The following is a 27,977-nucleotide window of genomic DNA, read 5'->3' on the forward strand; positions in this document are numbered from 1 at the left end:
GTTTGCATGTTTGCTTATCACACTGCAGTTCACATATTTGTCTTTGGGAAATGTTTACACTGCTGCACTTTCGAAGTTACATACGGAGTAAGGAACAAACCTTCCTATGTTTGAACTTGGAGCGGCAATCTAAGTACAGTGCATAAAGTGCAATAATACATTCATTTTCTCTTTCATGCTTAACTTATGATCACTTAAAACTAAAACAATTTCCTTTAATCGGTGTATCTTATTACTCAAAATGGAACTGCTACTGATAGTCAAATATCTGTGATGCAACATTTCTGCACAATAATTGTTCAGACTTTTGATTCAGCAGATGCGTTCTTGAAATCACTAGTACTCACCAAAACAAATATTTCCAGCAAATCATTTAAAAGTATTTACATTTTTAGGAAGATTCAAAGAACTGAATTTGGATTGTGCTTAAAAAATCTGTTAGTCACAAGCTAGTTAGTCAATCAAGATATTTTTGCGATCATGTGTTGAAACCAACATTCATTTTTGATCCTTTTTTCTACTAAGCACACGTCACATAGTCCAGATTTCACAGCAAGTAGGAGCAAGTAGTTATTGTGGTAACTTCAGCAGAAACCACTGTGTTAGCACAACAATGCTTAGGAGCCATGCTGCTCCTGTCTAGTCCCAGGGAAATGGGGGTACAAGTAAATCTGGTGCGGTAGATTTTAACTTTCACCCCTAGGTGGTAAACATGACGTTGCAGATTAACCGCCCATTGATTTCAATGAAAACAAAAATCAGGCAGTCTTAATAACAGGCAGCCAATCCACAATGTCAGTTTTATGCCCAGGTAGCAAGTTGAAAATCTACCCTGTAATTTTTTGATATTTTAAAAAATTTTGCTTAAAATCTTGTTTTGGACATTAGAGTTATCAATTACTGAAGAAAAAATGGCAGAGGAATTTTTTTTCAATAAGTATTTTGAGTGATTTGATTGATTCATCAACAAATTGTAACAAACTGGTGACATGCAATTTTTCAATGATAACATTTTGACATGTTTCTATGGTTTTTAAAAAATAATATAAATGTTGACCAAAAGGATGACAGAAAAGAGTGATATAGGGACTATATGCAAGACTTTTAATAATATAAGTGCATGCATTAAATGTGTATTGTCTTCCACATCTTTGAGTTATTCTATTGAAAAGTGTACATCACATGTTAGGGCAGAGTTATGTTAATTGAAATACCTTCTTTCCTATCTTCCAGTTTTTTTTTGCCAGTAATTTTCTTTGTGAAAACATATGCCACAAATTGTTATTTGCAGGACTATACTAGTCTTAGTAGTGGTATAAGTAGAATGGTTACTTCAGTTTTCACATTTTATTCACGGTGCTAAATAATTTTTTTGTTTTTGACAATTACTAGTGGTTTTGGTTACAAAACTCCTCATCTCCACTGAGTTACAGGAGAAGATGCTTGTCAACAAATGGGATTCAAGGTTTTTAGAAATACATCAAGCAAATACTATGGATAGGTGAGCTAAATGGACTGACGATCTTCTCCTGCCTGATACTGTTACTTACTATGTTACATGACAAGAAAAATCTGTAGCCTCACAAACTCTAACACTACTGTATTAAATAATATTTAGAACAGGAATTTGTCAAACCTTTTGCCTACTATATTGTATGAAGGATATATTAAGATCCTAAGAACGTTTGCCTTTTGTTCTAGAAAAGGTTGCAGAGGTAGTTTTATTTCTGAGAATAATTGTAACAGTCCAACAAACACATTCAGAAAGATATGCAAGTGTTTCACTTGAGTATATCACTATTTAAGACCTGATTGCTGGAAATGCACACAGAATCCAAAAAGAGAAAAGCCAGGAAATGCTTCAGGTGGAGACCCTTCATCAGAGCAAAGATCTGACTAAAAGTATTCAAAGAAAGAATTTGTATGTGTATGCCAGCAACTACAGGCCAGTCAGTTTAACCTCAGTGATGGGAAAACTTTTAGAAACGATAATCTGGGTCAAAATTAAGGGTCACTTGGACAAGTGGGGATTAATTAAGGAAAGCCAGCATGGATTTATTAAAGGCAAATCGTGTTCAACTAATTTGATTTTTTTTAATGAGATAACACAGGGTGTCGATAAGAGCAATGCCATTGATGCGGTGTATATGGACTTCCAAAAGGCGTTTGATAAAGTGCCACATAATAGGCTTGTCATCCAAGTTGAAGCCAATGAATAAAAGGGGCAGTGGCAGCATGGATATGAAATTGTCGAAGTGACAGGAAACAGCGAGTAGTGGTGAATGGTTGTTTTTCAGACTTGAGGGAGGTATACAATGGTGTTCTCCAGGGGTCGGTACTAGGACCACTGCTTTTTTTGATATATATTAATGACTTGGACTTGGGTGTACAGGGCACAATTTCCAAATTTGCAGATGACACAAAACTTGGAAATGTAGTAAACAGTGAGGAGGACAGTAATAGACTTCAAGAGAACATAGACAGGCTGGTGGAATGGGCAGACACATGGCAGATGAAATTTAACGCAGAAAAGTGCAAAGTGATACATTTTGCTAGAATGAAGAGAAGCAATATAAACTGAAGGGTACAATCCTGAAAGGGGCTCAGGAACAGAGAGATCTGGAGGTATATGTGCACAAATTGTTGAAGGTGGCAGGGCAGGTAGAGAAAGCAATTTAAAAAAGCATACAGGATCCTGGGCTTTATAAGTATGAGGTGTAGAGTACAAAAGCAAGGAAGTCATGATGAACCTTTGGAAAACAGTCTCTCCACCTAACTGAAGTCCTTCATCCCTGGTACCATTCTAGTTAATCTCCTCTGCACCCTCTCTGAGGCCTTGACATCCTTCCTAATGTGTAGTGCCCAGAATTAGACATAATACTCCAGCTGAGGCCTAAACAGTGATTTATAAAGGTTTAACATAATGTCCTTGCTTTTGTACTCTATGGCCTAAATTTTAACTTGGAAAAACGGGGTGGGTTAGGAATAAAAATTTTAAAAATCTAAAACCCGCCCATTTCCAGTTTTAATGGAAGCGGGACGAACGACCAACCCGCTCTTAAGAGGCAGGTTGGTCACTAAAAGCTTTCAAGGAGGCTGCGGGTATCCATTGTGCTTTTAACCCATTGGAGCCGGGATTCCCAGACCTTCTACTTCATGCCACAAGATCAACTGCACTACCTTCATCAACCCTCTCCTTTACTAAACTCAGTCAAGTTTATCAGACACAATTTGCCTTTAACAAATCCATGTTGGCTGTCATTTATTAACCCATGTTTTCCCAAGTGACAATTAATTTTGCGTGGATATAGCACCTTTCATGACCTCAGGAAGTCCCAAAGTGCTTCACAGCCAATGAAGTATTTTGAAGTGTAGACTCAGTTGTAATGTAGGAAAACACAGCAGCTAATTTGCGCACAACAAGGTCTGAAACACAGCAATTAGACAAATGACCAGACCATATGTTTTAATGGTGTTGGTTGAGGGATAAATATTGTCCAGGACACTGGGAGAACGCCACTGCTTTTCTTTGAATTGTGCCATTGGATCTTTTATATCCACCCAAGAGGGCAGAGGGGACCTTGGTTTAACATCTCATCTGAAAGACAGCATCTTCGACAGTGCAGAACACCGTCAGTACTAAACTAAAGCGTCAACCTAGATTATGGTTTAAGTCTTTGGAGTTGAACCCACAACATCTGACGCAGAGGCGAGCATAGTACCACTGAGCCAAGGGTGACACCTTTGAGGGGGGAGGGAAATATAAGTATTCACTCAATACATTACACTGTCTGAATTGGACTGATCAATTGATTCAGTTGACTGAAATACAGAACACAAAGGATGACGTTTCAGGTGGCAGGTCAGTGCCAAACTTCCCATGTGGTGAGTCCTTGATCTTGCCCTTGCCCTCAGGAAAATGACCCAGGCAGAGTCCAGATGCTTCATCATAGGGAGGGAGGGAAAAGCAAGGGAAAGGTATCTTGGGCCAATGTCACACACTTCATTGTTGATTATAGAGTAGAATTCGTAGACATTTCAGCTGGGAATGCTACATGATGAGTTTACCTTTATCCCTATTTTGCAAGTTTTTTTCTTTAATTTTTTCTCCACTTGTAGGTCTCTTGGTACTACACGATATTCTTTTATTAAGTGGGTTGAAGAGACAATCGGATGTCAGGCCTCTGCTAATCATGATTCTCTATAAACAGCCAGAATTACAGTGGCTCAGTCACTTTTATCTTGTTTTTTTCATTACAGATGTTTTTTTCAACTAGTGAGTAAAATTCTATTCACTGAACTTGTACAGTTTAAACTCTAATTTTTGGCTCAGTCACAAGCACCCTGCTTTTGAAGATGGTACGATGTTGTATGGGTAATACTACCAATCAGGAAGAGGCTTCACATGAACAGTGCACTAATCAGAAACATTTGATCTTTTCTGACATATTGAGGGGAACTTGCTTGTTTTAAAGACACAGATAAACAGAATTATCTGCAAAAACTAATACACATTTGCTCATTTATATCTGCTCCACTGTTTATGTAGAAACATTATGATAGTCTTAATTTCTCATTATTTTTAAATTCTTAGATTTCTTTAATAAAAACTTTGGCTGTTTAATGTTTCACAAGCAGAAATGCAAGATATGTTGGAATCATTTCAATTAATATTTTGAGATGTTATCCTATGAGACTATCATACTCAGTATTTGTAACAAACATCTCTCAGAACTCTTGCCAACATGCATTACATTTTTTTAATTATATATGCAAATATTTTGATTATTTTTTTTCTTTAGAACTGAGCCAGAAAAGTTTTCTTAATTCTCTATATATTCTACAAAGGTTATGATATTATTTATTCCCTCTTTTCATTAATTAAAAATGATCCACTGATGAACTACAATAAGGATTAAGACAGCTTCTCTATGGGCAGAAAGCCAAGAATCCTTCGGTTCAGCACTAACACATTGGAGTACTGTGGACTTATTTTTTTTTTAAAACAATATAACATCTACATTCAATATGTAGTAACACCCGGCATACAATATTAATTTGATTCCTATAAACACGGTGCTTTTGAACAATTTCTTTTTCTATTCCTTTCTTTTTGTAACTGTGGTTTTAAAAATAAAGGAATTCTCAACCCCTTGATAACTTAATGGGTAAGCGAATGTTATGGTGTGGAACTAAGTGATAAACTCAAGGAAAATCTCAGACCGGATCACTTGTTTGTCTTGATTAGAACAATATCAGCCGGAGGAGGAACGTACTACTATTGCTTTCAACATCCGTAGATAAAAAAAGAGGAAAGGGGTAAAAAAAGGCCAGATTTGCACTGCTGTTAAAAGTAGAAGTAGGCATGTTTGGACACATCAGGTAAGAAAAGGATTAGGCTTGGCTGTGATGCTGTTTCCTCCCGCGCACCCCCCCTCCCGCCCCATATGATCAAAGAGCTTGTTAATACTCATTGTGCATTCTCAAATGAAGAATGGAAACTTAAGCATGGTACCAAATGGCTTCTGCTGTGGCTCTGCCCCACGATTGCCAGAGCAGGTTAGGTCATGGGACAAATCAGAGATAAAATTGAAAGTGCAAAAATAATTCTCCATGTTAAATGATCCCTCTTGTTTTCAAAAAAGCAAAAATTCACGATACAGATTTTAGAGAAAAAACATTAGCTGAAAGAGTAGATATGAGGGCTAATTCCCAGAGTGTACCCATGCATTCTACGAGTGCACATCACAAAAATGGAGAAGCAAGCTATTCTCTAGGTCCAAATTTCCAAATCAAAAATTGTAAGAGATTTTTGGAGGTCTCATAATCAATTTCAGTCAATCTTATTTAAATAGATCCCACAATAAATTCCATAATGTTTCTGGCCTCTTCACTTCCTTAATGCTGCACACCTATATCAAGTGTTTCTGGTCTTCCACACTCTGGTCTTGAAAACTTGGATTTGTAAAGGTGTGATTGACAATTTGGGATAGTATTACAAATTTGACATTTTAAAAATCTTTATTATTCTGCAATTTGTGAATTATCTTGGTTGTATTGCCTTCTGCCACCGCTGCTGCCTTTTGACAATACAAAACTCCTTCTGCAAAGACCTTTTCCCATAGCATTGCTGTGAACAGCAGCTGCTTCAACAGATTGATCATAGTGCTAAATATGGCCATTCTATTGAGCTGTCCAATGATTGTTCTGGGTTTGGAGGAGCATCAGGAAGAAATGCAGGTCCACTTGCACTTCTGGCACCCACTTAGACTTGGCCTAGAAACCAAGGATTCAGACCAAGGTTCACCTATCTGGGCATGTCTGCAGAGACCTACTTTCAAGGGAGGCCGTTACTGAGTTATGCCGAGTTACTGGAGCCTGGCCTACAGACAAGATTTAGCACAAGGACAGCCCTGCCTGTGCCGTGAAGATGAGCACAGCACTGAATTTTTACATAACCAAATGATTTCAAGCCACCACTGGTGACATTTATCATTGAACTAGTCAGACTTTGGTCCACTGATGCACCAAATAGGTGACAGAAGCCTTGTTTACCAGGGTAGACACTTTTGTCAACTTCTCCATGGAGAGGAACCAAAGCACGTGGGGGTGCAGTGCATTTACCAGCTGGCAGGCTTTCTTAAAATGCAACGCTTCATTTATGGCACACTTTTGGCCATCAAGGCCCCTTAAAAACAATCCCATGGCACGTATGAATAGAAAATATTTTTATTCCATCAATGCACATGTGGTATTGAACCATAGGAAGAGATTAATGAAGGTATGCAGAACATTGCCTTCATTTTGCAGCAGTCCCCTGTGCCACCCCAATTTCAAGGACCAGCCAGACTGGATGGCTAGCTGTTAGAGGAGCAGGACTACTCTCTGGAACCCTGCCCATTAACATCAGTGAGGAACTTCCAAACAAAGGGCAAAAGGACATACAATGGGCTTATGCCTCCACTTGAATTCTGGTGGAACATTCAAGTGGCATATCGAAAGAGAGATTCCTCTATCTGGACAAAACAGGTGGGGTACTGCTCGACAGCCATAAAAAAATATCAGCATTTGCTGTATCCTGCAGGTTTGGCAGAGGAGGTGAAAGATGAGGAAGATGACATGGGCGCCAGGAATACTAATGAATCAAACAGCTATTGACAGAACGATTTCTTAAAATTGGAGAACGTGGCCCTGCACCATCCTATGGTATTTTTTTATAATATACTGGCCTGATCAATAACATGGTCTGCCTTATTGCCACTACCTCCATTCCACTACATGCGTCATTAATATGTCTCTTCTGATAATACATACTTTGGAAATAAACTGGTTGCACCTCTTTCAATACTCCAGTGGTCTGTACATGTGTTTCAATGTTTGCTTTCCTTTGGTGAGAGTGTATAGTATACATAATCTAATTCCTAATCTTGTGCTCCTTCTAAATGCTCCTCAGTTGGAGGAACTGTGGTGGCAGCCCACTACGCCTCACTCTTTGTGACGGGTCCACAGACAGCCCTGCAATTCCTGACAGCACTTTGGCCCCTCCACTGATAGGTTGTTCCTCTCTGTTACCTGCTACTTCTTCAGTCCTCTGACAGTTCTAATTGTTTCTTGCATCATGAGAACAATATTCATTTTGTCAATATCGAAGGAATTACAGCCTTAAACTCACTATCAGCCCTTTGTTATTTTAAATGTATCTGCTGAATTTTCTTACCATTGTGATGCAGGAAGACAGAATGTGGTTGAAGCAACAAGGAGTAAGTGATAGGTAATAAAGCAGGACATGAAGGATTGCAGCATCATGTGAATCATAGAACCGTACAAGTTTACAGCATGGAAGAAGGCCATTCAACCCTTTGGCTTAGAAATTGGTTTGCGCTGATCTCTGCACCAGAACGGGTAGGCCCGGGGCACCCCTGATATTGGACCTTGGGCCACATTTAGATGAGACCAGCAAGCTGCTGATACCTGCTGGACATCCACAGGCAGCTCACCGGTGAAGAGGATTTAAATTTCAGGCCACAGTGTCGCCGGCAGCGGGCCTCAGATAGGTCCTGGGAGAGGGGGGAGCTCACTCTTTATATGCTGAGAACAAAAGTGAACCCAGCACTGATGCCTGAGGTACACCACTTCCATCTAGGCAGCTCCTTTTCCTCTTTGAGCATATGCCTGAATTTTTTCAACAAGCCTTTTGTGAGACACCATACTAAATGCCTTCTGAAAATCCACATACAGCACATCTACTGTTTTCCCTTTATCTATCCAATCAATTATTTTAAAAAAAAACATTATTTGCCTTCAACAAATCCATGCTGGCTGTCCTTGATTAAATGATGCATTTCTTGATGCTCACCATTTTTATATTGAATGTGGATTCGAAGATTTTGCCATTGTTTGACATTAGACATTAACTGGTCTATAGTTATCCAGCTTATCCTTCTCTCCCTTTTTGAACAAACATGAAGGATACTAGAATATCACTGGGGAATTTTTACTAAAGGAAGAGGTTTATTTGGGGTGGGGGGGGGGGGGAGGTAGGTGCAATGAATGAGGGTATGGTAGACAAGTGGTTCGAGTAATGGTCAAGCAATCCAGAAGCTGCGGATTTAAATCTCACCCTGACAAGTGGTGAAACTGAATTCAATAAATCTGCTAATTTATGGGCTAGCACCAAAACAAACAATGATGATAGCTTCCAGATCGGCATAAAAACCCAACCGATTCACAATGTCCTTCAGGGAAGGGAGCCTGCCACCCCTACCCAGTCTGGCCTATATGTGACTCCAGTCCCATGCTATGCGGTTGTCTCTTAATGACCTCTGAAATGGCCTAGTAAGCCACTTAATCATAAACAATTGCTACAAAGTTTAATAATAATAAGAAAATTGGACGGATCTATTAGCAATGACCCAGGCATCATATCAGGATATGATTAAGACAATCTCAGCCCAGACAACCCTGCAAAGTCTTCTCATCAATATCTGTATGCTGGTGCCTAAGTTGGGAGAGCTGTCCCACAAACTAGTCAAGCAACAGCCTGATATAATTGTACTCACAGAATAAAATCTATCAGCTAATAGCCTAGACTCCTCTAACACATCCCTCGGTATGTCCAGTCCCACCAGTAGAATAAACCCACCAGATGTGGGGCAGAGTAATATACAGCTGGGTGAGAGTAGAATTTTGAGTCCTCAATATTGACACTAGGCCCCCTGAAGTCTCATGGCTTCAGGTCAAACAAGATCAAGGAATCCTCCTGCAGATCACTAACTGACAATTCAGTACTTCTCCATGTTGAACATCACTTGGAGGACACTTTTAGGGAAGCAACAGTGCAGAATATACTCTAGGTGGGGGACTGCAAAGTCCACCACCAAGAGTGGCTTGGCAGTACCACCGAAGACTGAGCTGGCCAAATCCTGAGTGGTGGGGGGTGGGCACAATTTTTGTCTGCCTACCACCCCATTCATGCTGAAAAATGAGGTGGAAGGTAAAAAGACCTATTACTCATTAGCCACCTGAAATCTGGCCAACTTAATTTTCAAGCGGGCCTTGGAATGGATGGCCCAAAGCCATACTAAAACACTCAAATAAGAGTCCCACACTGTTTCTAGGACCCCGATACAATTTTCAAGAACCGGTGGATGGAGCTTAACCAGCTGTCCTTATAAGGATCACTGTAGGTCTCTTCGAAAATGGCAACTAAAGACCAGTGCCACTGAATTCTCCTCCTTTTTTTTATTCGTTCATGGGATGTGGGCGTCGCTGGCAAGACCGTCATTTATTGCCCATCCCTAATTGCCCTTGAGAAGGTGGTGGTGAGCCGCCTTCTTGAACCACTGCAGTCCGTGTGGTGACGGTTCTCCCACAGTGCTGTTAGGAAGGGAGTTGCAGGATTTTGACCCAGCGACGATGAAGGAACGGCAATATATTTCCAAGTCGGGATGGTGTGTGACTTGGAGGGGAACGTGCAGGTGGTGTTGTTCCCATGTGCCTGCTGCTCTTGTCCTTCTAGGTGGTAGAGGTCGCGGGTTGGGAGGTGCTGTCGAAGAAGCCTTGGCGAGTTGCTGTAGTGCATCCTGTGGATGGTACACACTGCAGCCACTGTGCGCCGGTGGTGAAGGGAGTGAATGTTTAGGGTGGTGGATGGGGTGCCAATCAAGCAGGCTACTTTATCTTGGATGGTGTCGAGCTTCTTGAGTGTTGTTGGAGCTGCACTCATCCAAGCAAGTGGAGAGTATTCCATCACACTCCTGACTTGTGCCTTGTAAGACTTTGAAAGACTTTGGGGAGTCAGGTGGTGAGTCACTCGCCGCAGAATACCCAGCCTCTGACCTGCTCTCGTAGCCACAGTATTTATATGGCTGGTCCCACAATAATCTTCCCACCCTCTTCTGGTTGTGCAGTACCCTCACCCCCCACTTCCCAGGATTGCCTCACCTCCACCACTCTTTAAGGGAATATTTCCGACTTGGCTCCATGGAGGAGTTGACGGATTTCCCATGCCAACCCCCACCCGCCCCCCCCCCCCAAATCAGTGAGCTGCCCGTCAGCACTCGCTGAGCACTGGTAGCTCACCAAAACTATGTAGATGAGGCCCGACTATGAAAATGGTTTGGGCCTGCTGCTGGTGCACTTAGGTGGGCAGCCTAAACACTGCCCACTGCCCACTGCCCGGCCGATGTGCACCCAACCCAAAAGTCGGCCCCCATGATCAAATAGGTAGGTTTTGAGAAGGCATTTAAAGGGGGCTGTGACCACAGACTGATTCATTTTAACATGATTGAGATTCAGAAATATCAAAGAATAGGATCCAGACATATAACTTTAAAAGGGCTAAATTTAATGAAATGAGCAAATATCGAAAGGAATTGGATTGGAGGATGTTCAACACTTCAGTAAAAGATATAATCCTCGCCATGAAGGACAAATATATACCTAAAACCAGCAAACTCAGACTAAACAAGTGTGATCCTAAATAGATTAACAAACAAATCAAAAGAGACATAAAAAAACAACCTCCACGGAAAGGGGTGTGGGTTCACTGAAATGAATATAGGAACATGCAGAAACACATTAAAAGGGTGATCGGTGGGACTAAAAGAAACCTAGAAAAATGCGCAGCTGCAAAACATAACAGTAAAACATTATTTCAGTATCATAATAGTGAGAGGCCAGAGAGGTGGTAAGAAAGATTCAAATGGCTTGAAACTGAGGATGAGCACAAAATAGTGCACATTCTAAATTATTACTTCCTCTTTTTACTAGGGAAGACATGAGCAACATACCTTCTGTAAGAAAAGGCAAATAAGCTAAGAAACAATGAAATATGAAATTAACTGTAGACGGGTTAAAAGAACTAAGATTAAGCAGCCAAACCAGGAGTATGCAAAAAAAACCACGAAGCAGCAGCCTCATTAGCCCTGCTGAAAAGAAGGGGTGTGGAGGCACCAGAAATTAGCAGGCCATCAACTCACTGGAAGAAAGAATGGAAACACACAATGGGTCAGCCATGTGGGGAAACATTAAAACATTAAAAGAGGAATGTGGTTGTGTATCAAAAATCTGCAATGGAGACAGCTAAGATCAGCTTATTACAGGTTTAGAGGGACCCTCTACCTGGACAAATCACCTGCGAGACAATACATGCAGGACTGGGCATGCCCCAGGCAGAAAACAGTGTATAAAGATTGACCCATAAATACCAGAAACCCGAATGGAATATTGAAGGGATCAGATACTTCCAGGGGATGTGAATGCTGGCAAAACAGCCTAATCCTGTGTGGTCCTAAAAGGGTAAACATAACGGAAGTAGATATAACGAGGAATATAGAAGGGCCACCCACGCTGGCTGTCCAGTCCTAGACGGGTAATATATTTCCAGTCTGGGGCTATTAGTTATCGCTCGATGATGTGTGTATCATTTGCTGTCTGTGAACAATAAAGCCTCAATTCTTTACCAATAGAGTGTCGGGTCAAATTGATTAAAAGGAACTACCGTACCTCGTTACGGGATTCCAACAAGTTGACGACCATGGCAGGACACTGACAAAAGAAATTGAGTAATTTGTCCTTCACAGATAGACTCAGACCAACCTAACTGATCCTTATGTTGGTTGAGTAGGAAACTCTAAAGGCATTGTAGGCTTATATACCTACCGATAACAAAGACGGGTAGTACGGCAGGGCCACCGGTGTGTGAGCCGGATGTGGCAAAGGATTTAGGTTCAAAAGAGGTGATGTGGCTCATAACCTGTATGACCCAGGATGAAGGCTTGACATATAGTGGTATAAGGGAACGTATTCAAAAGGAAATAGATAAAAAAGTAAAAGCGAAAAAGTGAAAACGGATGCCAGTATATGCGATGCATTTTTGTGCAGGGAGAAGTGAAGAGAGAAAAAATGGGAGGAATAGGTAGAGAAACTGAAAAAGAAGTTAGGACAAACAAGGGAGGAGAAAAGAGGAGTAGAAGATCAAAAAAGGATCTCACCGTTATGCTCCAACAACAGCAAGGGAGTTCCAGGATTTTGACCCAGCGACGATGAAGGAACGGCGATATATTTCCAAGTCAGGATGGCGTGTGACTTGGAGGGGAACGTGCAGGTGGTGTTGTTCCCATGTGCCTGCTGCTCTTGTCCTTTTAAGTGGTAGAGGTCGTGGGTTTGGGAGGAGCTGTTGAAGAAGCCTTGGCGAGTTGCTGTAGTGCATCCTGTGGATGGTACACACTGCAGCCACTGTGCGCCGGTGATGAAGGGAGTGAATGTTTAGGGTGGTGGATGGGGTGCCAATCAAGCGGGCTGCTTTGTCCTGGATGGTGTCGAGCTTCTTGAGTGTTGTTGGAGCTGCACTCATCCAGGCAAGTGGAGAGTATTCCATCACACTCCTGATATGTGCCTTGTAGACGGTGGAAAGGCTTTGGGGAGTCAGGAGGTGAGTCACTCGCCGCAGATTACACAGCCTCTGACCTGCTCTTGTAGCCACACTATTTATATGGCTGGTCCAGTTAAGTTTCTGGTCAATGGTGACCCCCAGGATGTTGATGGAGGGGGACTCGGCGATGGTAATGCCGTTGAATGTCAAGGGGAGGTGGTTAGACTCTCTCTTGTTGGAGATGGTCATTGCCTGGCATTTGTCTGGCGCGAATGTTACTTGCCACTTATCAGCCCAAGCCTGGATGTTGTTCAGGTCTTGCTGCATGCGGGCTCGGACTGCTTCATTTTTTGAGGGGTTGCGAATGGAACTGAACACTGTGCAATCAGCGAACATCCCCATTTCTGACCTTATGATGGAGGGAAGGTCATTGATGAAGCAACTGAAGATGGTTGGTCCTGGGACACTGCCCTGAGGAACTCCTGCAGCAATGCCCTGGGGATAGTAGTTGTACCTCGACCGCTCTGGCCGTCGGCGCGCAACAATAGAAAGGATATTATTAAACTAGAAAGAGTACAGAAAAGATTTACTAGGATGCTACTGGGACTTGATGGTTTGACTAATAGGGAGAGGTTGGATAGACTGAGACTTTTTTCCCTGGAGAGTAGGAGGTTTAGGGGTGATCTTATAGAAGTCTATAAAATAATGAGGGGCATAGATAAGGTCGATAGTCAAAATCTTTTCCCAAAGGTAGGGGAGTCTATAACGAGGGGGCATAGATTTAAGGTGAGAGGGGAGAGATACAAAAGGGTCCAGAGGGGCAATTTTTTCTCTCAAAGGGTGGTGAGTGTCTGGAACGAGCTGCCAGAGGCAGTAGTAGAGGCGGGTAAATTTTGTCTTTTAAAAAGCATTTGGACAGTTACATGGGTAAGATGGGTATAGAGGGATATGGGCCAAGTGCAGGCAACTGGGACTAGCTTAGTGGTATAAACTGGGCGACATGGACATGTTGGGCCGAAGGGCCTGTTTCCATGTTGTAAACTTCTATGATTCTATGATTCTAAACAAAAATAGAACTAGTAAATCCGCAGGAAGAAAATAAGAAGTTGAAATGGCAGTTGGAGGACACCCGAGGCGCCCTGAGAGAAATGGCCGGCCAGAGGGATAAGGAGAAGGCCCATTGTGAAATTAAGAAAATAGAACGGGACGGAGCCAGGGATAAGGAGGCTCAATGTAAATAACATGCCAGTCCTGTTTAGTCACCCAGTTACAGGACAAATTTAACAAAGGGTCTTTCCTACATGAGACTTTAAATTGGGATAAATTTGGCTTGAGTAGCAAACTTTGGACATTTAAAATTGGCTTGAAAGAAAAGGGATAAGTTAGTTTTGAAGGAATACAAGAGTGAGGGAGAAATGCTGTTCCTTTTCTAAAAGGTGTCTCTGTTTGCTTATGCTCCGCCCTTATAGAGCTAAAGCAGTTTAACTCTCTTTATGTCTTTGATACTAGATATTAAAAAAAATGTGCTGTCTTACGTTCAGTTTCTCTGTGCATGTGTGTAAGCATGTTATTTTTGATATTGATTTGGTGTAATTGATAGATTGAGCGTTTGATTAAATTATCAAATGATGAAACCGGTTTTCTGTGGCTGGCCACTACAGACAGCTAGTTATTTAAGCCTTGTGAATATTCTTTAGGCTCGAGTCCTGGGATTATCACCTAAAATTTGGCACTCTCTGAGTTGATAACCCATTACAGGAGTCAATATTTTAAGGTGTATGAGTGTGTGATATAAGTGTATGAGTGTGTTTCAATTGTGAAAATCTTTTAAGTGATTCTGTCTATTTAAAATTAGTAAGATGCAGTAAAGGAAGGACTGTCCATACTCTTAGATTTTGTGATTAACTGTGGTCAGGGACAAGGGCAACCAGAGTCCAAAAATAAAATAATTTAATGAAATTTGTTTTTTTTTAATCTAAATGATAAAGTCCAGGAAAAAAAATCCACCTTTTTAAATTCTGTCTTTCCATTGCTTGTGTTTAAAGTTAATCATTCCCTTATCTTCCTCAAGATCTTTCAGAGTCTGAGAAGCCAAGAGGTGATTAACAATTCAATGCAGCATTGTCTTTTTAGTGTCAGGTTTGATTTGAGTGGCTATCTACAAATGCATCTCCTTAACCCATCGAGGCTGTGCTAAAACTATGCATTCTGGCGGCCGCCTTCCAGGTAGGCGCCACTGCAGACGCATTGCTGGGCGAGATTTCGGAGTTATTGGGAATTAACAGCCTGAACTTAATGCAGTTATGCATGGAAACTGTCCAAAGAGCCTCCGAACACCCGACTGCATTTAGCAATCGGTTGTATGATCTTTATGAACGAACGTAGCCCACCGTGCCGGGAGAACAGGGTCCCATAACAGATTTTCTTAATAGACACGGGTTCCTCCGTGACCATTATTCATTCCCCACACCCTGAGGACATGAGTGGAGCCCTCATGAGCCTGAATGGGTTTGGGCAAGTAGCGAGACAAGGCTGGAGCCCACCAGTTTTGTGTTTTCCAGAATTCGAGTGTATGATAAACCAACCTGGTATTTTGGGTTTAGACACGTTAAATTGTTACGGCGTTATTATAGATTATGTTAATCAATGTATGTGGTGGGAGCGGAATATTGACAAGTGAGGAAATATGGTAATACACTGTGTCTCAGACGCCCACTCGGTGTTCACGATTAAAAAGGCTGAGATACTGCAGCCTCCTCAAAGTGACAACCTGGCAGTACAGCGGCTAATTGAGCAGTTTAAGGCAGTGTTTGCCACTCACAAGCACGACTGCGGGCACATGGAGGGGGAAGAATCCATTAATGGACTTCCCCATTCATTCGCCAAACAGTATCCAATTCCAGCGGCGAGTCACCCCTATGTAAAAGCTACGCTCGAATCCTTGTTACAGCAGGGTGTTTTACGCGAAGGCATGTTTACTACAAACTCACCAATTTGGTTTGTTAAAAAGCTGGATGACAGCTGGCGCCTCACCATAGATTACAGAAAATCAAGTTGTGTCACCCCCACCTACTCGCCTGTGGTTCGAGAGACGCCCACTTTGCAGTCTCAGGTACTCACAGGGAGCAAGTATTTTTCGACATTAGATATAGCTAATGGCTTTTGGAGCATACACGTTCGGAGGGAGGATCAATATAAATTTGCTTTTACTTTTGAGGGCCAAAGCTACACTTGGACGTGTCTGCCACAGGGCTTTTACAATGCCCCAACCATTTTCCATAAGCGGATAGCGAAGCCCATCAAGGATTTTTTCGGAACCATCTTGGCTTCTCCAGTACGTGGATGATTTGTTGCTTGCCACTGCGAGCCCAGAAGACCATGAGCGGCTGCTCAGCGAGCTGCTGTGCCTCCACCAGAAAGTGGGACTAAAACTTAACCCCAGGTAAGCACAGCTCCTACAAGAACAGGTGACCTTTCTGGGAGTTTCCATTTCAGGCAGCGGCCTCATACCCGACCAGCATAAGGTGAACATTATTCAAAGGTTGCTGTTGCTGACATCCAAGACAGCCCTCAGGTTCTTCTTGGGACTGGTAGGCTCCCAGCACTCCTTTATTCCCCGATTTGCTGACATGGCTAAACCCCTGTACGAACTCCTGGAAGGAGACAGTGACGGTGTATCAGCCCGATGGACCCCTGTCCACACCGAAGCAGTGACACAACTTAAGGAAGCAGTGATGCAGGCAACCTGCCTCATCTCCCCTGACCCCAAGTAGCCTTTTCACCTGGAGGTGGGGGCGAAAGACCAGAGTTTGGACCCAGTCCAATGGCAGGATGTTCAAGGCAAATTATTGCCTATGGATCCCGAATTTTGACAGGGGTGGAAGTGAAGTACACCCACTGCGAACAACATCTCTTAGCCAGCTTCTGGGCAGTAAAACACTTTAACTGCATCGTGGGGCTCAATAGAACAGTACTACACAGCCGGCACACACCCCTGAACCTGCTAATGAAGCCAGGGGACGCATTGGTCTCCTCGGCCTGACTGAGTCATGGGGCGCTGTTACTATCTCAATGACAGTTAGACATTACACCGAAACAGACAACCCTGCTACCACAGCTATTACTATATCAGGGAGAACAGCATGAGTGTTCGCTCCCTCTGTTGGACTTTCCTACCCATCCAGTATCTCAGAAGCCCCTCCCAGGGGCTAGTGATGTTTACATCGATGGATCATCGTTTCATGAACATGGCAAGCCGTTGACAGGTTTCTCTGTTTTGTTCCCCCTAAAAACCATTCAGCACAAGTGTGTGCCCCACTCTGCCCTGTATGCAGAAGTAACGGCCCTCTTGACTGCTGTCATTGAAACTCTGACCAACCTGTTAACATTTGGTCTGACAGTGCCTGTGCGATAAACACCATGTTGTCTCTGCCTCTGTATGCTAAGAATGATTACAATGCCACTGAGGGTACGCCATTAATACATGGGAATGTGTTTACGTTATTATGAGATGCACTGAAAGATAGGACAGCCACTGTCCACATTGGTAAGGTCAAAGCCCATATTAAAGGAACTGACCCTCACTCCCGAGGTAATTCTGAGGCGGATAAAGCTGCCAAAGAAGCAGGCCACACAGGGATACCTTGGACGGTGAACCTTTCCCAACAGAGGGTGACTGCTGTAACAAAAGACAGCATAGGCCTTCGGTAACTCCAGAGCTTGTGGTAACCCTATCAGCAGACGATTGCCTGGCACAAGGCTGGCAAGCCCCTGCCCCAACCCAGCGCATGGGTCCATCAGATCACCCTCACAAACGGGCCAAGCGATACTCAATTGCTACTCTATAAACCAAACGGTCACACTCTCCCCGTGGCATGCGTACCCTCTGCAACGTGTGAGGAATTCTTTGATTTGTACCATATTCATCCCGTCGGTGATCATTACTCAGCCGACACCACTATCAGTAAAATTGTTAAGGTAGTATGGTGGCCAAACATGTGTGATGACATGACCCTTTGAACACAACATTGCCTTGTGTGCCTCCAGCACAACCAAGTCATAAACAGGCTTAAAAGATTCAAAACAAATTTTATCCCAGAATGCTGATGGAGGCTAGGAAGGATTACGTGTTTGCATTACTGTTGGGGGCAGTGCTGCCTTCAGAGGGGCCCATCAGAATCACGTCCCCAAAATTTCAGGGTTCCATTCCACTGGTGGAAGTGCAGCAGAGAGGAACTCCCAGTTGCCCATGTGTATGGGCACAGACCTGTTCCAAATTGTGGGTGGTAGTTCCTGGGACAGGTGGTCTATGCCTGTAAAGGGGCTCAGAGGTGCCCACATTAGGAGAAATATCTGAGTAGCGTCATGCCGCTCAAAGGGTGGCAGTGAGGCCCAGGAGAAGCTGAGAAGTTATCCTTCTTATCTTCTCTTCTACCCTATAGAAGCAAGCGGAACTTTTACCTTTCCCTGGTGCAGTCTTAGAGCCTTAGTAAGGCCCTCAATGGAACTCAGGAGCAAGTCCCATTAGGCCTTACAAAGGCATGAGGAGGAGAATTCCTAGGGTGGCCTGGGAACTCACTCCAGGGGAGTGGAGGAAAGGATAGCAGATACACTCACTTCCTCTCAACTGGAATTTTGAATGATGGTTACAAGGGACGGAATCCCAGCAGGACCGTGTTCTGCCACAAATTTTGGCCCTCTCCAGTTGGCAATACCTCCATTCTCCACCCTCTGTTGTTTCAGGGCCTGTGTCTTTTACTTTTTTGTGCTGGTGCTCAATTTTATATCAGCCTTCATAAGACAACTCTGGGGTGAACATGGTTGAAAGATTTTCTTGGCGTTCGGTAACATTAAGCATTTACATACATTATTTATATATATCATTTTGTGTTTATGCATGTTTTGTACTATATTTCTGTGTTTCATTATATTTGTAACTCATCAACAAATTCTTGTTATAGAATAGCTCTGTGATTAATTATGCTATCATGCAAAATATTATTAAAGTAAAATTGAAGTCAATGGGAATCAGGGGGAAAACTCTCCAGTGGCTGGAGTCATACCTTGCACAAAGGAAGATTGTAGTGGTTGTTGGAGGCCAATCATCTCAGCCCCAGGACATAGCTTCAGGAGTTCCTCAGGGCAGTATCTTAGGCCCAACCATCTTCAGCTGCTTCATCAATGACCTTCCCTCCATCATAAGGTCAGAAATGGGGATGTTCGCTGATGATTGCACAGTGTTCAGTTCCATTCACAATCCCTCAGATAATGAAGCAGTCCGTGCCTGCATGCAGCAAGACCTGGACAACATCCAGGCTTGGGCTGATAAGTGGCAAGTAATATTCATGCCAGACAAGTGCCAGGCAATGACCATCTCCAACAAGAGAGAGTCTAAACATCTCCCCTTGACATTCAACAGCATTACCATTGCCGAATCCCCCACCATCAATATCCTGGGGGGTCACCATTGACCAGAAACTTAACTGGACCAGCCACATAAATACTGTGGCTACAAAAACAGGTCAGAGGCTGGGTATTCTATGTCGAGTGACTCACCTCCTGACTCCCCAAAGCCTTTCCACCATCTACAAGGCACAAGTCAGGAGTGTGATGGAATACTCTCCACTTGCCTGGATGAGTGCAGCTCCAACAACACTCAAGAAGCTCGACACCATCCAGGACAAAGCAGCCCGCTTGATTGGCATCCCATCCACCACCTTAAACATTCACTCCCTTCACCACCGGCGCACCATGGCTGCAGTGTGTACCATTTGCAGGATGCACTGGTGCAACTTGCCAAGGCTTCTTCGACAGCACCTCCCAAACCCCCCGTGACCTCTACCATCTGGAAGGACAAGGGCAGCAGGCACATGGGAACAACACCACCTGCATGTTCCCCTCCAAGTCACACACCATGCCGACTTGGAAATATATCGCCGTTCCTTCATCGTCGCTGGGTTGAAATCCTGGAACTCCCTTCCTAACAGTACTGTGGAAGAACCTTCACCACACAGACTGCAGCAGTTCAAGAAGGCGGCTCACCACCACCTTCTCAAGGTCAATTAGGGATGGGCAATAAATGCTGGCTTTGCCAGTGACGTCCACATCCCATGAACGAATAAATAACAAATCTTCCAGAAATCACTGAATACTGGAGAAGTGCCTGGGGACTGGAGAAAGGCAGATGTTACTCCTATTTTTTAAAAAAAGTAGCAAAAGTGACCCAGGAAACTAAAAATCAGTGTGTTTAATGTCCATTGTGGGAAAAGTTATGAAAACCCTTGTTAAAGATCATGGAGCATCTGAACAGAAATAAAATCATAAAAGATAGTCAATTATGGGTTCATGAGGGGAAGTTTTGCTAATCTAATTTACTGGTTTTCTTTGAGTGTGTGACAAAGAAGCTTGATGGGGGTAAGGTAGTGGATGTGGTGTACTTGGATTTCAGTAAGGCCTCTGACACAGTTCCCCTGGAAAGGCTGGTACTGAAAATGAAGAAAGCGGGAATCAGTGGAAGTATTTTACAATGGATAAGTAATTTGTTAACCAATAGAACCCAGAGGGTAGTGTTACAGGCATTGTCATCAGCCTGGGAGAATGTTACTAGTGGGGTCCCACGGGGGTCTATTTTGGGATCTCTTTTGTTTAATATCTTTATAAATGATCTGGAGCTTGGAGTCACAAGCACAATGGTTAAATTTGCAGATGATGCAAAGCTAATGAAGGTGGTAATTGGTTGGGAATTGGGCAGACAGGTGGCAGATGAAATTCAATGTAAGGAAATACAAAGTGCTTCACATGGGGACAAAAAATCTAGGAAGGGACTATTATCGAAATTGAAAGAAAATAATGTGTTTTGAAAATGAAAGAGATCTGGGGGTCCTCACTGACAATAAACTGAAGCTATTGCAGCAATACATGGTGGCTGTGAACAAAGCAAATCAGATGTTGGGATGTAATAAAAGGTTAATACTGAGCCAAAATAATGAGGTAATTCTACCACTTTATAGATAATTGGTTAACCGAACTTAAAAAATACTGTGTACAGTTCTGGTCGCCGCAGTACAAAAAGAATATTGCAGCTATTGAGAGGATACAGAACAAGGCAACCAGAACGATTGAGGAGATGGAGGGATTTGATTATGTGGAGCGATTACGTATGTTGGGCCTGTTCTCAATGGAAAAGAAAAGCTTGAGAGGTGACATGATTGTTGTTTTGAGGATTCTAAAGGCATTTCATTATGTAGTCTATGATAAGTTGTTTCACATTGTCCAGAACAGTAGAACCAGAGACCTGAATAAATTCAAAATTAATCTGTGAAAGCTAACTGAATGGACCTTGGTCTTATTTGGTCTAGGGTTGACAATTGTAAACAATTTTACAACACCAAGTTATAGTCCAGCAATTATATTTTAAATTCACAAGCTTTCGGAGGCTTCCTCCTTCCTCATTTACCTGAGGAAGGAGGAAGCCTCCGAAAGCTTGTGAATTTAAAATAAAATTGCTGGACTATAACTTGGTGTTGTAAAATTGTTTACAATTATTTGGTCTAACAATTCTTATGTTCCTGGGAAAGGAGACAACCAAGTTGTAAAAGATGAGGCTCCTTTTCACAAACTCTGCAGAAAAGTTGAGCTCAGTAAAGCAAGTGCACTACGTGGCTTGCCGGCCCACAGAATCATCATTTCCACTTTATTTATTGATCTCCAGAAATATAGTGAATATCATCCATAAAGTTCTTATAATAAAAGGATGTGGAAATGTGCAACAAAGTTCTGAACCGTGGTGAACAGAACCCATTGTGCATTTACTTGGAAACTGAAATGCAAAGCCCCAATTCCAATTTTACAGCAACTCCTTGCTGATTTGTCAGCTGATGAGGGATGGGCGTAGGCAGAAACCTAGGTGCACACTCTGCTAAATCCCCAATTACTTGCACAAACACATGAAAATTAAATTAAAATGAGCGAAATGTGGCCTTTGCCGTATTTCCTGCTGTTTTCCCCAATTGGACCTGGACACTGGGGCCGTTTGTTAGGCCCGGCATCCAGCATTATAAGTACTCCGGAGGGGATGTTGGGGGTTACAATGAAGAGGGACCTGTGCCAGCATTCTCAGAGCGCAGCCATGATCAGGATGTATCAGCAACGTGCAAAATTTGAACATGAATTTCATTTTTTCCTGGTAGCTCAGCAGTTGCAGTTTCCACCTGCAGCGGTAATGCCCCAGAGATCTTCAACAGCAAGTGTCCACCTCCAGTATGGCACAAGTCCACAACTGACCCCGGGAGCCCATCTCCAGCATCGGACTGGGGTCAGGGGGCATCTCTGGGGTGAGCAGAATCCCACCCCGACCAGATATACGCCTTCATTGGAAAATCTATGCCCTTATGTTTAATTAGAACGAACACAAAAGACCACTAACATACTTGCAGTTAATAACATAGTTAAATTTAACATTTTAACCCAATTAATTCAATTAGATTTATTTATAAGGTATAGTACAGAAAAATATTGCAAAATAATCTATTTTGAATATAATTAGGAGATTGTTAAAGTTTAGTTCATTGTATGTTGGTTTAAATCCACATGAGTAAAGCAGAGTAGATCAAAAGCCTAACTGCTACAGAAAGGTACCTTAATAAGTTATGCAGGTCTGCACAGGAAAATAAATTAGATAGATTTTAACTCTTAAGTATATGGTGTGTTATTGAAAGACAAGACTGAATCAACCTACAAATTAATTAGTTTCAATGTATTCAGTTCAATTTTTTGTGTACATACTACTGCACGCCTGTTAAATTGATCAGTAATTCAAAGTAACATTTATAGATCATCTACTGCAAAGAAACATTGCCACCAACACTAACAGTTCAACAGGGAATTAGCTTCAGCAGTTTAAAAATTAGTCTGAAGTAAACAATAAAATACTCTAACACAAAATATTGACCTGAAACTTTAACTCTGTTTCTCTCTTCACAGATGTTACCCGACCTGCTTAGTGTTTCCAGTATTTTCTGTTTTTATTTCAGATTTCCTGCATCCGTAGTATTTTGCTTTTGTTTTACAAACATAAGCCCTGATTTTAACTCGGGGCGGGAATCGAGCAGGTGGGGGCTGAGGCGTGCGGCAAACCGTCCTGAACTCGGCAGCGAGAGACCCAGGAGATTTTAACTCCTTGGCCTCAGCTGCATGCCCCCAGTCAGTTTCCCACCTGAAACCAGTGGGAGGTTTCAGCAGCCGGAGAAACGGTTTGGAGAAACCGAAGAGAAGGTCCCTGGCAGTCAGGTGGGTCAATCAGACGGGGATGAGACCAGGGAGGCCTAAACTTTCCTTATGGGACCTGGAGGAATACTCCTGTTCATTATGGCCCCCCCAATGAAAGTAAAAGACTTACCTTTTTGGGCCTCTTCTGATCTTCTCGCTCGGTGGACTTGGCGAGGAAGCCACAACTGCTTCCTCGCTCAAGTCCACGGTTTACTGCAGATTAATCCCTTCTAAACAGAATTACACATATTAAACAAGGTAAAGGAAAGCTGAATTTTAAAACTGCCTAGGATGCACATTTTTCATAATTTTCTTCACAAGTTAACTGAAGACCATCAAACAGGTCATAAATGATATCCAATAAATGAGGTATATGTGTTCAAATTTCCCATCTTGCCAGCATAACTGCACATTTGTCTCAATTTTATCCACTCAAGCTATTAGTTGGATTGAGGATTCAATCCAGATGAGCCTAAATGAGGGTCACCACACCCAGAATGTGCCAGAGCATTTTCTCTTTCTTGCTCACTGCATCGCTATCCTAACAATGAATGCAAGTAAAGCTGTTTTTATTCTGCTGTTGTTTACATGTAGAAAACAGATGGGTTGTGGACGGAGGGAAATAACAGCTTTTTGCAAATGCACAATTACCCATGATCAACTATATTAATTTACATTTGTGTTGTGCAAAGGGAAAATTGTGCCCTGTAGCTCTTCACTCCAAATATTGCCTTACCTTTCATAATTGGATGAGATTGAGGCTGTATCTCACTTGGTAGTAGCTGATTTGCTACATCATCAAAAGCCTTTACAACAACAAAAGTTTAAACAATTTAAATTTAACAGCAATTAGTTTAAACATCAATGAAGATACTCAGATAATAATGTTATTAGTCTCAATTTAAAATAATACCACAGGCAGGCAAAAAATAATACCACTCCCTTTGGTAATAGGAATGCAATAATCAGTCAGTGCTCCAAAATAAATATATTTTAAGTAATTAAGTTGAAATGACTTTATCAAACTTTTTTAAAATGACAAAATGTTCCTATTTTCAATATGTAAACAGATATGATGAGTGGAATGATCCTGGGCATCACATACTTGCACCAGAAGTTGAGAAATGATGTCATGTATTGGGTACATGCAAACAAGATAAAACAAGAAAATGGCTATCAAAGAAGGTTGATTATAGTCTTCCGTTTAATTTGTCTGTTTTGATTAGAAATTAGCCTTAGAATTAAACAAAACAAGTACATCCCTATTGTATATGCATCCCTATTGCTAATCTAGTGAAAAGAATATTACTGACAATAGAAGTGATCTTGTTGCAATTAATTCTGGTTATATTTTCTGAGTAGAATAACTCATATAAAATGCAGAAGTATACTGAAACATGCTATTTTTATCCCAACATATGGATTAAAAACTCAGTGCTTCAGTAATAACACACTGACTTCCTCTAGATTTAATCTATATTTTTTAAATAAAAGAACAATAAGAAAGTATTAATCTGCTTAACATTTCTAACTACATACTCCAAAGGGTTTTACCTTTTAATCTTACATATGCTTAGCAGTTACTGGCAAATCTGTACATTTTCATTTCATCCTTTCAACATCAAGTGGTAAGCAGCAAAAACTGGATCATACATCAAAGACCATGCAGGGCTCCAAGACACAGAGTGACTCTTCCATTTCACATATTGAATTCAAGCAGGATATCAAAGTGCTACCAAAGAACCTCAGGTCTTTACAGAGAAAAGGGCTTTAACATCTGTAGAATGTGAAGTGCAAGACAAATCACCTCAGGGAAATGCTAGCGTTTATTCACAGCAGCAAATTTCCAGCCTTTTGATTCTCTTATTCACTGTACCACCCTGTCTCTCCACAGAACCAGTTCTTTGCAAGCAGCCTTTTGTCTCAAAGACTTCAAACATTGCTGTAGTGGTTTCATGTTAAGATAGTTCAGCAAAGCTGCTCTGAATACATCTAAAACCTACGTATTTAGGTTTTTGAAGTGCGTGTGTGTGCACAATTACATTATGACTATTTTAATTTTACCTTTTCATCTTGCTCATTCTGCCCATCATTGTCTCTATTACGTGTCCCATTGTAACTGACATGGCTGCAAAAATAAACAGAAATGTAAAAAATTTAAAGGTCCAAAAATATAATGTATATGCAACAGAAGAACACCCAATGCCACATTGATCAATAAGTTGCTATTATACATGCAGAATTTCAGCCAGAATGGCTTTGCTGACTTCTTCATCAAGAGTAAAAAGGATCATTGATGTGGCACAGTTTACATCAAAAGCGCACCATATGCACTGAAGCCTATGCAGATCAAACTGACTTGTTTAATGGCATTCAGTCATAAGTACACTGGGGGTTGCAATTACCAGTAATACCTTACAAAAGATTGAGGTAAGTGATTTGCTAGTATATTGAGAAACAGTTAAACAGGTTTAGCAATCAGACTTAAATGATTATTTCTGGGTGGGGGGAGGGAATAGTGTAGCCCAAGCCAGGCATTCAAAAATAGCTCTAAATAAAATCAGCTGTGACTTGCACTGACAGGAAGCTTCTTTTTTGTTTTATTATGTTCCAGTGTTTATATATAAAGCACAACGGTGATATTGAGAGTGCTCATGAAAGAGATTTAATTTAAAACCCAATATTTATCTTTTTCACCAGATTATGTTTCTCTTACTGTTATGTCAATCAGTATCTTCTATGTTGTTAGAGCTCGGTCCATGACAGGTATTTTTATTTAACTCTTTGATAACTAGTCTTCATTTTAAAAAATCTCATCACTTATCTTCCCTCCTCCCCAAGTTGTTGTCTCCTTGATGGGGTATGGTTTCACAGGTACCAGCCATCCTCCAGTTCCTTGCTCAAGTGAGTGTCAGCAGACTATTCAACATGAGGAGGGGGCGTATTGCAACCAAGCCTGTCCCCCTCCACCCCCGACTTCCATATACTTGCATTTCTAGCAGGAGTTGCTGGATGGTGATCAAATATGGAACACTACTTGATTATTCTCCCTGTAACCAAGTGTACTGAGGTGAATTGTAGCACCTCCACCACTGCCCCAAGCTAAGTTTAGCCCAGTTCCACGCCATCCTGACATGGATGTATAGCGTCATACCTTCATTGTCGCTGGGTCAATATCCTGGAATTCCCTAACACCCTTGTGGGAGCACAACCACAAGGACTTCAATGATTTAAGAAGGCCTACACCACCTCAGGGCAACTAGGGATAGATTAAATGCATCCCAAGAACAAATAAAATAACTCAGCAAAGAATTGAACCTTCTTGTTTTGTATGACACATTTATTCACTGGACAAGCTGATTGAGCCATCAGAAGACAGACTTCCTTTTTTTCCTGTTTCTAGCTATCTACTCTCAGGATTTTAATTCCTGTAAGATAAAATATAATTCCACGTGTAAAATTGGTTAATGTCATGTTAAACATGCTTGGTAATGTCACCAATAATTCACCTTATTTTTTCACAATCATTGCTGGATCTATAGTCTGTGCTCTGGAATTCTTGTCCTGTTGCTGACTCATTATTTTCTTTCATTCTTTTATATTGTTTGCGAGCTAGACATCCCCTGACACCTGTAAAAGATCATGTGCAAAAAATAAAATAATCAAAGCTCGTCTTCTAAGAGCATATGCTTAGGAAGACAATGTGATAGGAATATAGGAACAGGAGGGCCATTCAGCCCCTCAAGCCTGTTCCACCATTCAATTAAATAACGGCTGATCTGTATCTTAACTCCACCTACCTGCCATGGTTCTGTAATCCTTGCCTAACAAAAATAGATCAATCTCAGTTTTGAAATTTGCAATTGACCTAGTCTCAACAGCTTTTTGAGAAAGTTCCAGATTTCCACAACACTTTGTGTGAAGAAGTGCTACCTGACATCACCCCAGAACGGCCTAGCTCTAATTTTAAGGTTATGCCCCTTTGTTCTGGACTCCCCCACCAGAGGAGATAGTTTCTCTCTATCTACCCTATCAAATCCTTTAATCAACTTAAACACCTCAATTAGATCGCCCCTTAATCTACTATACTCAAGGGAATACAAGCCTAGTCTATGCAACCTGTCCTCATAATTTAACCCTTTTAACCTGGTATCATTCTGGTGAATCCACACTGCATCCCCTCCAAGGCCAATATATCCATCCTGAGGTGCAGACTGAACGCAGTACTCTAAATGGGGACTAACTAGAGCTTTATATAACTTCCATCCCTTTGCATTACAGCCCCCTTGAGTTAAAGGCCATCATTCCATTAGCCTTTTAAATTATTTTTTGTACCTGTCCACTAGCTTTTAGTGATTTCTGTAATTTGACCTCTAAATCTCTCTGCTTCTTCACAGTTCCCAGCTTCTTGCCATTTAGAAAATACTCTGATCAATCTTTCTTAGATCCAAAGTGGATAACCTCACATTTCCCCACGCTGAACTCCATCTGCAACAGTTTTGCCCACTCACTTAATCTATCACTGTTCCATTGCAATTTTCTGTTCCCATCTACACTATTTACCGTGCCACCTAACTTGGTGTGTCAGAAAACTTGGCTCTCTATTTATTGATCATTGATTGCAGTATATAGTACACAATTTCAAATCACTTGCACAAAACAGTGTTGTCACTATACTTTATAATCAATTAAAATACAATTTTCTTGTTGGTTACTTGCAATAAATGAGTGTATTCAAGGTGTAACTGACATTAAGTATGGGCAGAAATTGTTAATGCTGGATTCACCAAATATGTCTGCCAGAGCACCCCTTGGAGGAAATGGATACCGGCCAGGC

At 41.8% G+C, this 27,977-nt stretch overlaps 1 protein-coding gene across 12 annotated transcripts in view; it reads right to left on the reverse strand.

Annotated features, from left to right (window-relative positions):
• Positions 1–27,977, reverse strand: part of myo3b (myosin IIIB) — a 494,517-nt gene that overhangs the window by 60,955 nt on the left and 405,585 nt on the right. For all 12 annotated transcript variants that reach the window (XR_010963429.1, XR_010963430.1, XM_067987493.1 and 9 more), the window contains 3 exons: positions 26,650–26,770; positions 25,205–25,268; positions 23,877–23,946 (listed from right to left, as the gene is read on the reverse strand). Coding sequence is in view for 10 of the 12 variants with exons in the window: in XM_067987493.1 (XP_067843594.1) it covers positions 23,877–23,946; positions 25,205–25,268; positions 26,650–26,770 (255 nt within the window). In the remaining 2 variants the exon portion in view is untranslated. The remainder of the gene's footprint in view (positions 1–23,876; positions 23,947–25,204; positions 25,269–26,649; positions 26,771–27,977) is intronic.

The sequence above is a fragment of the Heptranchias perlo genome, chromosome 7, assembly GCF_035084215.1.
Source record: "Heptranchias perlo isolate sHepPer1 chromosome 7, sHepPer1.hap1, whole genome shotgun sequence".
NCBI lineage: Eukaryota > Metazoa > Chordata > Chondrichthyes > Hexanchiformes > Hexanchidae > Heptranchias > Heptranchias perlo.